This window comes from Cheilinus undulatus, linkage group 7 (assembly GCF_018320785.1).
Source record: "Cheilinus undulatus linkage group 7, ASM1832078v1, whole genome shotgun sequence".
Lineage (NCBI taxonomy): Eukaryota > Metazoa > Chordata > Actinopteri > Labriformes > Labridae > Cheilinus > Cheilinus undulatus.
Window position 1 is genome coordinate 13,695,004 of NC_054871.1, and position 14,404 is coordinate 13,709,407.

The 14,404-nt window shown below is 37.4% G+C and overlaps 1 protein-coding gene across 1 annotated transcript; it reads right to left on the minus strand.

Annotated features, from left to right (window-relative positions):
• Positions 1-689: 689 nt before the first annotated feature.
• ankmy1 (ankyrin repeat and MYND domain containing 1) lies at positions 690-13,262 on the minus strand. Its single transcript, XM_041791526.1, has 19 exons — positions 12,927-13,262; positions 11,993-12,139; positions 11,723-11,917; positions 10,817-10,861; positions 8,435-8,667; positions 8,061-8,277; positions 7,717-7,875; positions 7,466-7,590; positions 6,519-6,972; positions 6,262-6,434; positions 5,989-6,157; positions 5,267-5,407; positions 4,839-4,931; positions 4,642-4,749; positions 3,690-3,812; positions 2,225-2,326; positions 1,538-1,691; positions 1,232-1,429; positions 690-978 (listed from the first exon to the last, which is right to left on the minus strand). Exons 1-19 carry the CDS (start codon positions 13,146-13,148, stop codon positions 788-790), a joined length of 3,249 nt encoding a protein of 1,082 aa, XP_041647460.1. The 5' UTR covers positions 13,149-13,262; the 3' UTR covers positions 690-787.
• Positions 13,263-14,404: the final 1,142 nt, after the last annotated feature.

Here is a 14,404-nt window from a genome sequence, read left to right on the forward strand (position 1 = left end):
GACTGAAGGTCATTTCTGTCTACATGGAATTTTGCATCGTTACAAGATACTAATCCTGATTATTAGAGCAATTTGGAGATCAAAATATGTCAATATTAACAACTCACACAGGATATTATTACTCCTCCACCTTTTACTAGAGAGGAAAAAAAAGAAAAAAAACTCAGATAACCTACACAGGCACATTTAGCTTACTTTGTTAGCTTCATACTCATAGTAATAGAGACTATCTTGTTTTGTTAAAGAAGTTAAGACACAACCTTACATAGTTCAGAGAAGATGCAGAGCCTAGTCAGAGCCTTGACATTTCTCTATTTTGCTAGTTTGTGGATTTTGCTGAAATTTACATTTCACACACTAGTCCCTCTTAAAAGTTGTGAATTGTATTAATACCCTTGATTTAATTCAATTAAATTATCAACTCTTCAGTTCAGTAAATCTGAAATTCTGTATTAATAATAATCTAATATAAAAAGCTACAGTAGACAACCCCCCACCCACCCAACCCTCCGTCCCCCAGAATAATGTGGATAACACGTTCAAAAAAGTGTTTACTAAAGTGTTGCACAGTGACTAAAAACAGAAATAAAATATAAACTCAGCAGAAATAATAATAACAATATTATTATTAATAATGATAATAATAACCTTAAGAAGAAGATATAAAAGCAAATAAGAACACCGTGAAATCAATAAAAGGGAATAAAGCCATAATGTAAAAGTCTATTGCAGAATTTGACAAAGTTGTGGTTCAGTTGTTTTATAAAGTGCAAAATATTAGTGTGGGTCAGTTGAAGCTGTAGTTTTCCTTCAGGGTGTCATGGACTGCTGCCTTGCTCAAAGGCTTAGAGAGTCTCTGGGATTTCAACTCCATCATCAAGGGTTTGGGGACTGTTTTGAGTTTCAGTGTGGCAGTCAGGGGCCTGGGGCCTCCTTGGGATTTAAACACAACGATCTTCTGAGTGGCATCAGCAGAGGCTGGATTGAGAGAGACCAACAGACAAAGTGTTTACATGCTCAGGATATTGATCTTTGTTTCTTATCCAAAGTATTTCTTTGTCCGGCTGCAAATAAAGTAGATTGAAAACACTACAACCAAGTTACACATCCTCTTTTTTACTTATTAAAAGCTTATTTTGTGTTTTTCATCTGAACTTTGGTGCTCCTGGGAAAGAGTTTGGGGGCTGGGGTTTAGTTTGCTTGGTTTCAACTGAGCGGCCCTGGTTCCCACCTGAGACTCGGGTACACTCCTGTTTGTGTCGTTCATCCCACGCTTCTAGTTTGCAGTTTCTGGAGCAATAGAGGACCTTGTGGCAGCGGCTGCAGGCAGTCAGCTTCACAAACACAGAGCGGCCACATTGATAGCAGAACTTAAACTCTGGACCTTCACTGCTTGGAGGGGGCTCCTTTGAGGAAACAACTCTTGCTCCTGTGTACAGAAACTTTTCTGTTAATTTAATACTGTACATACATGCCTGCACAGTAACACACATTATACATAAATGTGTAATTATCAAAAAACAAACATTGTACTGACTGTTCAACTTGAGCTGTGCTTGTTCCGATTTCTTTTGGCAAGCAGTCTGTCTCATCAGATCTCCCATCATGCTCAGCAGCAAGCGGCGTGCTTTCAATGTTTCCCTCTCTTGTATGCTCAGAACATGAAAGGGAGTGCGGGCAATACGCAAGTCCTAGATAATAACACATTACAAACAAGCTAATAATTAGGATTATTCATGCAGTGTATAACTAATTTATCAATTAAGTACCCAGACCTTTTTCTCTGGCAAGTGTATGTGTAAGTAATGTAATATCAAGTTTTGTGAAGATGTTCATGTCTTCTTGGCTTTATTTGTGTTTGTAATAGTTTTTATGTTCTGTGTTTGACTCTGATTGTGCTGCTGCCTGTCTTGGCCAGGACACTCTTGTAAATGAGATTCTTGATCTCGATGAGGTTATCCTGGTTAAATAAATCAAAATAAATAAAAAGATCTGCAAAGAGACAACATGTTTTGGCTTGTGGCCTTCATTCGGGTCATCCAGTTGTTTTATAAACAACTGTTGCTGAGCTTTTCTGTCCTCTTTGCACCTTGAAAGTTGGTGAAGTTGAACCAGAAATACCTACTTCAGTTTTGCAGTGTGATTTACTGCCAGGCATGAGCATTAAACTCAATTCAGTGTTAACAATATAGTGAATTCAGAGTGATTACATGCAGTGTGTTACCTGGTTGAAGGAGTGATGTGCATAGTCCACCGCATATCCCACAACTTCACCCACCTTAACTGGCATCAAGATGTCCACGCCAGCCTTGACCAACATGCCCAACTACATTGAAGACAAAGCAGGTTGCACACAAATTTAAAGCTTATTTTTCTCACTGACTCATCACAGCAGTAGATATATACTTAAAACTATCCAAAAATATACATTGTAGATTAAAATCAATAAAAACATTTTAATCAGTCAATTTATAAGGCAGCTTCATGTGCATGGTAAATGGACTTGAGCTTGTATACCACTTTTCTATTTTTCTGATTTCTTGAGGGGTGTTTCAGGCTGGAGATATGCTCGCTGTTAACTATGCAGATATTGATGCATCATGGTTGCCATGCATCCCCAGCATCAGATGACCCATCAGCTGTGCACTTCCTCCAAAATTTATGCAACCATGATGCATCTGTGTACACACAAGCAGTAGGGACAACAATAGCAGAAAGTATTTAATACAAACTGATGAACCAAGTCAACAATTTTCACATTTTCACAATGTGTTATTGTCATTTCACACAGATAAACGTGTCAGTAAAACCAGCTGTTGCTAGATAAAAGTTGTCAATGTTTAAAGCTGTAAAAATAATAAAAATCAGCTGAGTGCATCCATGGCTGTTTGTATTTGCTGACTTTTTCATTTTCACACTATCTGATGTGGATAATTTGACATAATAAAAAAAAAATCAAAAACATTCTTCCTGTTTCCATCAGTTGCTGTAATGTTCATGCCTTTGAAAGTATTTGGCTGAAAGTCACCAGTTGACATGATCACTGATACACCAGGACATTGAGTCCATGCATGAAAAATTTTTTACAGAAACAAAGTGCAGACAAAGCTGATCTGACTATTAGCCACAATTCTTAGCTGATCTGTTGTTACTGTTGACTACTGATGTTTATTACATCAGTTTTGAGCTGAGAATTATCAGCACATTCACCATCTTTGTTGGTAGTTTACATCCCAGACAACAGGTAGCTGTATAAAGCTTGAGCACCCTTAAATGTCCTCTCTTGGTGACTTTGGGTGACACATATTGTGTATAGGCAGGTATATTTACAAGAATGGTCTTGATAAAGCCAGTTGCATACTGGAATGCAGGGTGGAAAAGAAAGTATATCTCTAGCCATTCACCTATTAACTCCACATTTACACACTGACGGCAAAGTCTGCAGTGTAATGTGCTCATGACTTTTAAATTATCACATTTATGGGAGCATTTTGAGGTTCAGTGTCTTTTCCAAGGACACTTTAACATGTGACTGAAGGAGTGGGAATCAAACTCTCAACCAAGTCTATCTCTGATCCACAGCCACCTCATGTCTGATCCTCTCAATAGAATTTATCTAAGATTATCTACTTGTGTATTTTTCCTATTTTTTAGTCTTTCTGCCTTTTGATGTGTGTTTGTGTGTCTACCAGTTTGTCTCTGTTGCCTCTTAGGTGGTAGCTGAAATTGGCGAGGGCACAGAGGGCGCTGCCAACCTTACGGCCAAGGGGGAGATTTGGGTCAGCTCCTCCTTTCAGAAGCTCCTCCACTGCCTGAGCGGGGAAAAGGAACAGACTTAGAACAAAGGATTGAACACATGGTGCATCAGGGGTAACTTCAACAACTAACACTATGACTTAATTTTCAGTCAGCTGCCTTTATTCAGTGAGGAAGATTAGAACTAGATCTTTGATGATAAAATCTAGTAAATTTAGTTTTTGTTAAGCAGACGACAATGAGACCAAGATGTTAGTGTTGGACTGTTGGACATTTAAAATTCATATTTCTCCGTAGTATATGTAAGGTATTCATTTGTGTATTTTAAATCATAAAAGTATTGATTGTGTATAACCATGAGTGTTTTACATTCATATTAATTTTACAATTTGGGTGATTAAATTTGCTTAAACTTAATAAATGTTGTACCTAAAAGTAAAGACTAAAATCTAAGGACTTTATATTGTCTTTGTCACCTGTATCAGACGGCAGAGACAATGGGTGGGACTGAGTGGAGATGAAGTACACGGGCTCACACATACACACACACAAGACACATATAACACGCACACCCCTCCAACTCAACGCCTTTGCCGCAGTGTAGCATGGGAGGGTTGTGGCTAAGTAAAAGGGGCGCTGCTCGTGTGGCAGCCCCACAGTTCTCCCGCTCCTGTCCTCCCCCTTTTATGTGTCAATGTCTTTTTATGTTTCTTGGACGGGATGTAACTGAAAGGCAATTTCCCCCCCGGGAGATCAATAAAGGATTGATTGATTGATATTGAATAATGCTGACTAAAATGTTTTTGAGTTATCATCTTCTAAAACTAAAATTCAATTTTATAGATTAAAAATTCAAGAATAAAGTGTGTATGTAGGCTGGATTACCAGGTCATTCCCTGATGCTATAGCAAGGGAGAGAGGTGAGTGCCCACTCCAGATGAGATCTGTTCTGGCACCATGGGCAAGCAGGAGGGCTACAACTTTACTGGCATTCTGCAAATAGATAGCAGTCATCTATATGAGCTGCACAGATTTGACTAACTTTCGATAGTTGAGCATTTTCATGTATACGATGTACCGACCATGTAGTCACCTTCCTTTTGGCAGGCCATGTGCAGCGCTGTCCGACCTCCAGCTTTGACATGGTTCTCATTAGTGCTCAGTGGGTTATCAGCCTTCATGAAAAACATTCTCACAAGTTTAGGAATCTTGTTCACAGTTGATGCTTTAAGTTGACATGTATTAAATACAGTCCTATTAGGCTAAATGAAGCATATGTGCAGTGCCTTGGCCAAAGTATTAGATGCACTAGAGCAGATTTTGAACAGATAATCAGATCCTGTATTTTCAGACATAGGGAGTCCATGAACAAAAGACTGGGTGTATTATATCATATTTTGTGGACGGCAGATACTCCAGATGCTGGGCAAAATACTGAAAAAAGTTAGTGTTAAATGATAAGTCCCCTTTAATACTTTCAAAAAATCATAAAATAACAGAACATGCTCACTTTATCTGGTTCATAGATCTCATCTTGGTCGCATGCTTGTGCATCTGGGTCAGCAACAGCATGGAGCAGCAACTCTGTGATTTCAGGACCAACCGGGCCTGTTAGCGCAGCAGCAACATGCAGGGGATACAGGCCTTTATTCTACACAATAAAGATAGGTAAATAGTGCATTTTTAATTTATGGGAGAAGGGATTAAGGCTGAGCATTTAAATGAAATTAGATTAAATCACAATATGTCCTACTACAATTACAAATCACAGAGGGTGGAATATTTCTTGAACCTGAGGTGTGCGTAAAAATACCAGTTTAATTCTTTTTTTGCAATGGAGACATCATGTTCAACACATTACTCAAACATTCAAAAACCTTTTTTTAATAGTCCACAAAAAAAAACCCACGTTGCTTGTTTTTGTATATGTTTTTCTCTTTACAGAATGAGAATGTCTTGAAAATGATTATGTTATGTTCCAAGACAACAATCCATACCAAATTTGCAATATGAGTCAAAGTAATCATAGTAAGATATTATTTTAAAATTGTTCAGCCCCACAAAGGATAAACAATTCTAAGATGTATTGTTGGGTAGTATTATTTTCGTACATATCACTTGTTCTCTTCTGCTCAATAAATAGGCATCCCTCACCCAATGGATCTAAAAAGTTTGCATCACAAAAGAAGCTCTTTTACACTGACACTTCTAAGTACAAAGACAACACTGTGCCTCATCTGGTAGGGGAACATCAGTGCGAGCTCCACACAGCAGCAGTCTCCTGACGGCTTCAGTATCCTCCGCCATGATGGCTAAAAAGAGGACAGGCATTGGAACCCTGCTTGCATTGGGATCAGCTCCTCTATCCAATAACAGCTTTAGGGTGGTCAAATGATTGTTCCTAGTCAGACAGACACATATTATATTCGCAAGCAGACGCTCATGTAAAAAATGTCTTTCAGAACAGAACAGTAAGGAAAGAAAAGATAAGGAAGCCAAACTGACCTCATTTTCATTCCAGACATTTCCTGTATAGTACTCTCTGTCTCATAGCACTGTGGAGGATTCAGTATCCCTGTTGAGTGCTGTATCACATCCTCCCTAACATGGATGTTGTACCTGCTTACAGAGCAGGTGTCATCAGTGGTTGGTGTATGGATCAGTTCATTTTTGTTGTGCTGCACAATGAGAGCAAAATGAGTTCAAGCAAGCACTGGCTTACCAAAGTTAACATTGTGGTGTGAGAAGTCTGTGTTTTATACCTGAACTCCCTCTTCAGTCTCAACTTCACATTGCTTCTGTTTGTTGCTTTGAACACTCTCACTTCTCTCTGATCCACTCTCTTCATGAATAATTTCTCCTCTCCTTTCCAAATTTTCCTGAAGATCATCTGGTTCTTTCCTCTCAACAAGCTCAGAATTGCTGTCATCCGTATTTTTCTCCTCAAATTCTACTTCCCTCTCTCCAACCTTGCTTTCATTTGCCTCTGTTTGGTCACATCCAGTCTCCTTTTCTCTTTCCTCCCATTTGCTCTCCCTCTCATTATCCTTCTCATTCTGTCCTTCTGCATCTCTAACACCTCCTCCAATTGTTTTCTTACACTCTCTTCCCCCTTCTTCCTCCTCTTCTTTTTCACATGTCTGTTTATTTTGCAGGTGTTCAGTGTCTGCAAGGGTTGCAGGTTTATTCTGCTCAGGTATGACCTCTTTGTCATCACTGTGATGAAGGAACAAACAACAAACAAGACACAGGTTGATACATTTCAGTGCAGAAATTCTACACAGTGTATCTTAAATTAATGGAGAAAATAGGAAATTATGTAAAATAAGATACTGACAAACCCTCATATGGATATGTTTCATAAGCAGGAGTTGGACTATAAGATAGGCAGTTGAACAAGGCCTTTTGTAAAAAATAATTGAACTATTTGCTATTACCCCTAAATCATGTACTTAATTTCTCACAATCAATGTTAAACTATTGGTTATTTCTACTATTAAAGCATATGGATACACTCCTTTTCTTTATCCTTTTTATCATTAAGATTAGTAACTAAAGTACCTTAGGCGTAGTGATGCAATGTAAGATATTTTGGATGTGCTTCCCAGTATATAGACTCTCACATTTATGATTAGATTACTGTCTGGGTTCAACAATAAAATTAGCTCAAGTATTCATGTTTAAAAGTGAGCATCGGCTTCATCCTTACTGTTCAGGGAGGGGACTCTGGTTGATCTCGTTCAGGGTTGTGCCAGGGATCTGAGGTCTGCTGCTAAACTTGAGCAAATTTGCAGTGAAGTCCACTTGGCTGATCTGAGGGCTACTCTCACAAGTCTGATGACACATCACAGAGAAAGTAGTTTTATTTCAATCACCTGTACAAAACAGTTTTATTCATATGACCTATAGAAGGAAAGATTATAAGAACACAAATAAAAACTACATTTGCTTAAGTCTTACTTGTGTTTTTGTAGTCAGTTTGGTAGAAGTGGTGCACAGAGACTGGGAATAGTAGAGCACATGGCAAACAGCCAGTGCAGACATGCCCTCATGGTTCAACTTGTCAATATCAACACCCAGATCCAGCAACAGGGGGATCACTTTATTTTGGCAGTTTATCTGACAGAGGCAAAAGAGAAACGTACAGCAAAAGATTCGTAAATTTACTGTTATTGTTAACTATTTGTCAGCAGCACAGATTGTAAAATAATCATTCTGACACCATGACTGGAAAATAAAAAAGAGCATCCAGTGTCTGTCTGCATCAATAAAAATGAGCACAGAAAATAATAAATTTATGTTACCGTTGCAGCGATCAGTGCAGTGTGTCCTTGTGAATCTGAAACATCAGGGTGGATCAATCTGGTCAACAGCATCTGCACCATAGCTTCCCGATTCCCTTTGGAAGCATGCTGGATCCACTTCTCTGAGCTCACTTCCAAATGCCCTTTTGGACCAAAACCTTCTCTGTTCAAAGAAAGAACAGCTGCTACATCCCAGTCCACATTTTTGGCCAGTTTCCTGAGAGACGCACACAAAACCATTCTTACAAGCAGACATGTTACTTGGGCTTCCTTGTATTCGATATGTTTTTTTTTTTTTTTGGTCAATATTGTTTGAGCTATTTATTATGTATTTGGGGCTAATGCTGAAACAAAACTTAGGATTTATTTCCCACCAGTGTTTGTGTATGATGGCCTGCATGCGGGGTTGTAAGGGTACATCGGAGAGTGGGAATCGCTTATAGCCTTTGTAAGGATCTGGTTCCCACATATCACCATAAAAGAGTTTATCCAACTCTCTTCTTCTTCCAGGGGGCAACGGCAAGTGGTCTGCATCTGTGGAGTAATGCTCAATTCCTGGGGGGAGGATAAAATCATCATCTAGCTGCAGATCTGTGTCGCTATCCACCTAGAGAAGATGAGAAATGTATGATCTGTTTCAGACTTAATCCCACATTTACTGTATACTGTACAATTATTCACCCAGGAGTATTCCCATTGAGATACAAAACTCTATTTTACGAGGGAGTCCTGGCCAAGACAGCATCAGTTCCACACATATAACAAAAAATAGAAGATAACAAAGATTATATCATCAACCGCTTTCAGCTGAAAAACATGCACACACTGGTTGAATGTTCACCCAAACAAGTGTTAAGTCTACTCTAAACCCCACATTAAAACTAGTTAAGTTGTAATTCGGTTGTGTCATTTTTTGGTTTCACCAGGGAGAGGTTGATCTTAACTAGCAGGGCTGTACACCCACACTAACTATTGACTTAACCAATCAATGGTAAGCATTTTAACCCAGTGTTTGTTAGAGTGCTGTCACTTGTGTCTTATGGTCTCATCAAGCTGTTGGCTGAAAATAACCTCTGCTGTCATCAATCCTCAAACAGCGCCGAAAGTGTATGAAAAGTATGACAAAGCATTTTTTATTGGGTGATACCCACCTACACCCTAAATCTAGAGCCAGTGTAAAAAAACAGCACTGATATCAACTGGTGAAATTGTCAAAAACACAAAAAAGTTCAACACTTGATGAGGGAAATGATCTCTGCTTCTGGATAACAACAGTGTTATTGAAAAAGAAAACAGATTGCTGACAACAAATTGTCAGTAGAATCCTCACTCCTCGTTATACCTCCTTGCAAAACTACCACCAAATCAGCCATATTTTATGACGGACTTTACACCTAGTAGGAGGTAGGTGTAATTGATCAAATTCAACTTATGCCTGCATTGAAACTATTTCAGCTGGTGCAACACTTCAATTGTTAGTAAGACATAAACATATAAGGAAGAACTTGCCTTCAAACAAAGCTATGTTTGAACTTATGCACAGCTGGTGTAGCCTATAGCTGGAGTTGTGTAAAAATATTTTAAGAGTCAACAGCAATTATCCAACCACTGCTAAAAAGAAGAGCTTGGTCAATTCCCTCTCTTAATTCAGAATAAGAAAAAAACAATGAAATTCACAAACCACCTGACAGAATCTGAGTCACACCAACACAGAGCATATTTGGAACAGCAGCACTCTGTGATCCCTGATAGAAGTACCCCAAATGAGGACATAAGATCCATATTCCATGTTGATGGTATAAAATAATCGCCAACTCCCAGGATAAAAATAGACAAAAATAACAAAAAAAAAACCTCAAATCAGTGGAAATGAGAAATCTTATCAATAAATAAATTAGAATGTTGTAACCTACAAGAGAGAGGACTGCAAATGGCCCAATATTTAATCATGTTAAAATAACCAATAATAAGATAAACACTAACTAAATACAGACTCAGCGATCATGCACTTGCCATTGAAATTGACCAGCAATGGAAAGAAACAATGAATAAGAGGTAAAAACAGAGACCCTCATAAGTTGAGGTGATTGAATTTCCCTGCCAGGATAAATAAAGTTATTGTATTGTAAGTTGTCCAAGACAAGAGAAAAATAAGACTTTTTTCCCCAGAAAACCCCTGGCAACAAATATGACCCATTCTGGAAGAGGACAGTTCAGTTCTACAGCTGTCAGCAGAGTATGTGTCTGAATGTTCCATAGACAAGACAAGTTTCTGAAATATATTTAATTATTATTATTCTTACATTATTATTTAACATCAGGTTGTAATAATTAATTCTGTGTCAAAACTCAAGATATTTTTATATGTGACATGCATACATACATTTAATTTCTATTTACTATGAAATATTTTCATGATAATGCTGTACAATTATATGTATTTGTGTATTTTAAAAAAACAATTAATATCTAACAATTAACTGTGCATCATTACATTAATATTGAAAACATATAAAATGTGTAATATGATATTATTGTACCAACATTTAATCATAATCGTATTAATTGTTCTGTAAAGCTTTGGCAACAACAAAGGGTATTTGTTAATAAAAAAAAAGAAATAAAGTAGATTTGATTTGACTTTGATGTGATTTGAGGTAACATGCAAATAAAGACTTTAAGCTCATCATAATCAATAACAGACAAAAATGTTGCTTGAACAAGTTCATGCAGTCGTTCATAAAAGTCATACTTACCTCACAGTTTGCCATTGGTTCTGTCTGAGGATAACCAAAAGGTGCCTAGCAGGAACAAGAGAGGTCAATTGTTTATAAGTTATGAAAAAGGCAAAGGTTTTCATTTGGATGTTTTCCTTGAACACTTTATTCTTCAATCTTCGACCAAGAATACTTTCAAGTTCTGTATAAAGGCTGAGTTAACACACAAAGGTAAACTCTGAAGAGGTCCATCTTCTAAATAAAGTGCCTTCTGCTCAAAAGGTGCAAGGTAGGTGGTTGAAAAAATCAATACAGCATAGTATTACAATATTTTGTCTGGTGAGATATTGTATCGTCTCGTCCACCAAGTATCGATTTTTCCAAATTAATTGCTGATATAAACTGAAGCCTATGATAATGGAAAAATAAAATCAATTGTTTGTCCAGTGAGGTCAGCAGAGGTGACGGTCATAGAGCAGGAGAAACTTAGAACAACCAACATGGCAGCACCAGGGGAAGGACATTAGGAATGCAAGCAGGGTACAAATTAGATGGACATGAAACATGATGTTTGCAAGAAGTGCTACATGAAAATAACATACTGCTGAAATAAAACAAACATGATGGCAAGACTAATGCTACATCAGCTAACAGATCGCAAAATATGGTATCACAATACTCATTGTATTGCAAAATGTTTATGCAAATCGTGACCCAAGTATCGTGATAATATCATATCATTGGACCGGTAGTAATTCCCACCCCTACAAGGCAGTAACTTATACTTTAAACTGCTGCACAGTGCAGTGCAGGATAATGTGGGTTGCCCTAAAAGCACTAGGAAGAAGCACAGCAGATTTTGTTGTACAATGTGCCATGGCAATAAAGGCATTCTATTCTATTCTTTTCACCAGCAATTAAAATGTAATAGCATATATTATTTACCTGAATGAGGGAATTTAGGCTGTTAGCCTGGTCCATGTAGGTAGCATATTCAGGAAAGCACTTCAGGCTGAAACCCTGTTTTACTGAAGAACATATCTTAAGCAGTTGGTTTCCAAGCCACAGACCCACATCCTCAGTACCATCTGGATCACTGAGCACACCTGGACCAAACCTCTGGTCTGCATGATACAAACCCTGAAAGAGGGTCAGCAGTTCATATTGGTTTACATAAACTTCAAAAAATAATCTGAGCATCTGTGAAATATTTACCTGAAAAGTAGATCCATCAGGAAACAATTGCTTTCCGAATCCCTCTCTTCTGTTGAGGTAAAACTTGCCGATGAACTTGTGGCCAGAGGGCCAGCAGTACACAGCATCACCATGCCTGAAGTCTTTGTAGAAAAGTCCTTCATAGTACTACACAAAGCAGAAGACAGCACAAGGAGATAAGGCTGGTCTTTATATGGAGTTTTTAATACATTCTATATTTTTGAGTGGAAGAGACAATATTGCTTGCATCTACATAAATGCAAAGTCAAATGCTAGGTGAAATGCATCGACTGTAAAATGTTTGTTGACAAAAAGAATATATGCACATATTATTATTTATTTAAGTTATACAGTCTTAATGAGAAATCATCACTTTATTTTATTTAGGAGCATTTATACTATAAGAAAAAAAGTTGATATTGATACCAGTTTTATTATACCATGGCAACGAAAATCCTAGTGCATCTCAATAAATAGAATATAATGTAACTTTTCTTCTGATGTGATTTAGCTCAGAAAGTGAGACTTCCATATATTCTAGAAGAGTATAGACAATTTTGATTTTCGCAAATAAATGGAAAATATGAGTTTTTTTTAATTGACGTAAACAGTGTAAAGAGCTTTCTATGCATTTTTTGATCATTAACCATCAAAGATTACCCACCACTGGTTGTATATGATCTCTATTTCTTGCTCGTTTTATCAAAAATACACATATATACCCTGTATGATTATTTACCGAAAAAAATATCACGATCAAGGATGTTTGATCTGTATCTTCCAGCTATACAAAACTCTAAACTGCCATAATGGTCTAACGTAATTTTACTAGCGTTACACAAATGAAGTTAAATCTTTTCTCCCGTTAGCTCACCTTGCTAACAGGAGAAATGATTTTACGACATTTCAGTCTTGCTCTGTTTTTCTTCATTACCTCTCCATTTCCACAGGTGTACCTTCCTTTGCCGTGTTTCAGTCCGTTCACAAACTCTCCCTCATATCTGGATCCGTCGTGCCACTCCTGAACCCCGGGCCCTTCTCGTTCTCCCTCCTCGTATTCTGCCTCTTTGTGACCGTTTCTTTTTCTCGCTGACCTCGGCACCTCACCTCGTCGCCCAGAACCAGCGAATGATACACCTTTACAGGTCGACCGCATTTTTAACCGCGACGTAGTCTGTATAAATTATTCTCATGTGTCCTACTGAGTTCAAAAACAGACAGTAAGGAGTTTCTGCCCAGGCAACAATTAGCTTAACAGTTTCAACGGTAAATTTTGCTGTCAGAAGTCAGATTTAACTTTCCTGCGAGTGCCAGTTGGCATGACAACAGTTGAATCATGCACAGGGGGTGCTGCCCATACGCATGCGCAGAGGAAACTAAAGTTCAGTGCATGTTATGTAGGTGTAATCAATTTCATCTCGGCTCATGTAAGTACTTATATTTCCTAATTTTGCCAAATAAAGGTGCCAAAACTGGAACTATGCAAAGAAATATCACACTCTTGTTGCTGTCAGCAGTAGGATTTAAGTTTTAACTATAGAGTAGAAGGAGTTGGGATAAAATTCAGGCAAAATCAATTATACTTACATTTCAGCTCATTTATGTCATTATATATCCACATTTTCCTAACTAAAGCAGCAAATTGGCAAATTTTCGTAAGTTAAAACATCCCACTTTTATAAGCCTGAATCAGAGTTGGGTAACAGGTGGCTGGAGGGCCGCATGTGGCCCGAAATCAGTTTCAAATACAAATAAGTAACAAACTTGAGGGAAAAAAAGCAAAAAAATTTAAAAAATAAAAAAAATCCACGAAAATCTAAAATTAGAAAAAAATCTTATAATCTTTGATTATTGGTATTTGTTTAGTTATATGAAAGATATTAGTAGATATATTTGGCTGCAAATATTCCCAAAAAACTTTCTAGTATGCATCACTGAGTGCACTGAAAAAGATGTTTAAAATCAATCTAATTCTGTTTATCTTATTGAATTAGCTATTTGTATATAGACTTGAATTTAAAATCATGAAAGCAACATGTTCTTGCTTTCATTGAATTATTAGTAAATCCCTGTGATAAAACTGAGTTTCCAACAATTTGGCCTTTTTGCATCGACAATAAAATGTGGCAAGCTTGGTAACCAAAGTAGAACATCCCTTGCCTAAGTGGTACATCTATAATATATCAAGTAAAGACTTAACAAATAGTCCTTAAAAGTAAGAAAAAAGGAATTTATGTATTTCACATTACATATTATGTTCCTTCTTTTATTGTACTGCTGCAGGGCACCCCTGGAAAAGAGACCTCAGTCTATAAATTCTCCCTTTTAAAATAAAGAATAAATAATTAATTTAAACAATGTGCAGCACACTTGAGCACTTTGCTATCTATGATAGAAATAAAAAGTACTCTC

Excerpts from the sequence above, each read along its gene's own strand:
- ankmy1 (XM_041791526.1), bottom strand. The coding sequence starts at position 13,148 with ATGCGGTCGACCTGTAAAGGTGTATCATTCGCTGGTTCTGGGCGACGA. Across the intron at positions 12,140-12,926 it reads ACACCTGTGGAAATGGAGAG|TACTATGAAGGACTTTTCTA; the intron begins GTAATGAAGAAA and ends TGCTTTGTGTAG. Across the intron at positions 4,932-5,266 it reads AGATCTATGAACCAGATAAA|GCTGATAACCCACTGAGCAC; the intron begins GTGAGCATGTTC and ends TTTTTCATGAAG.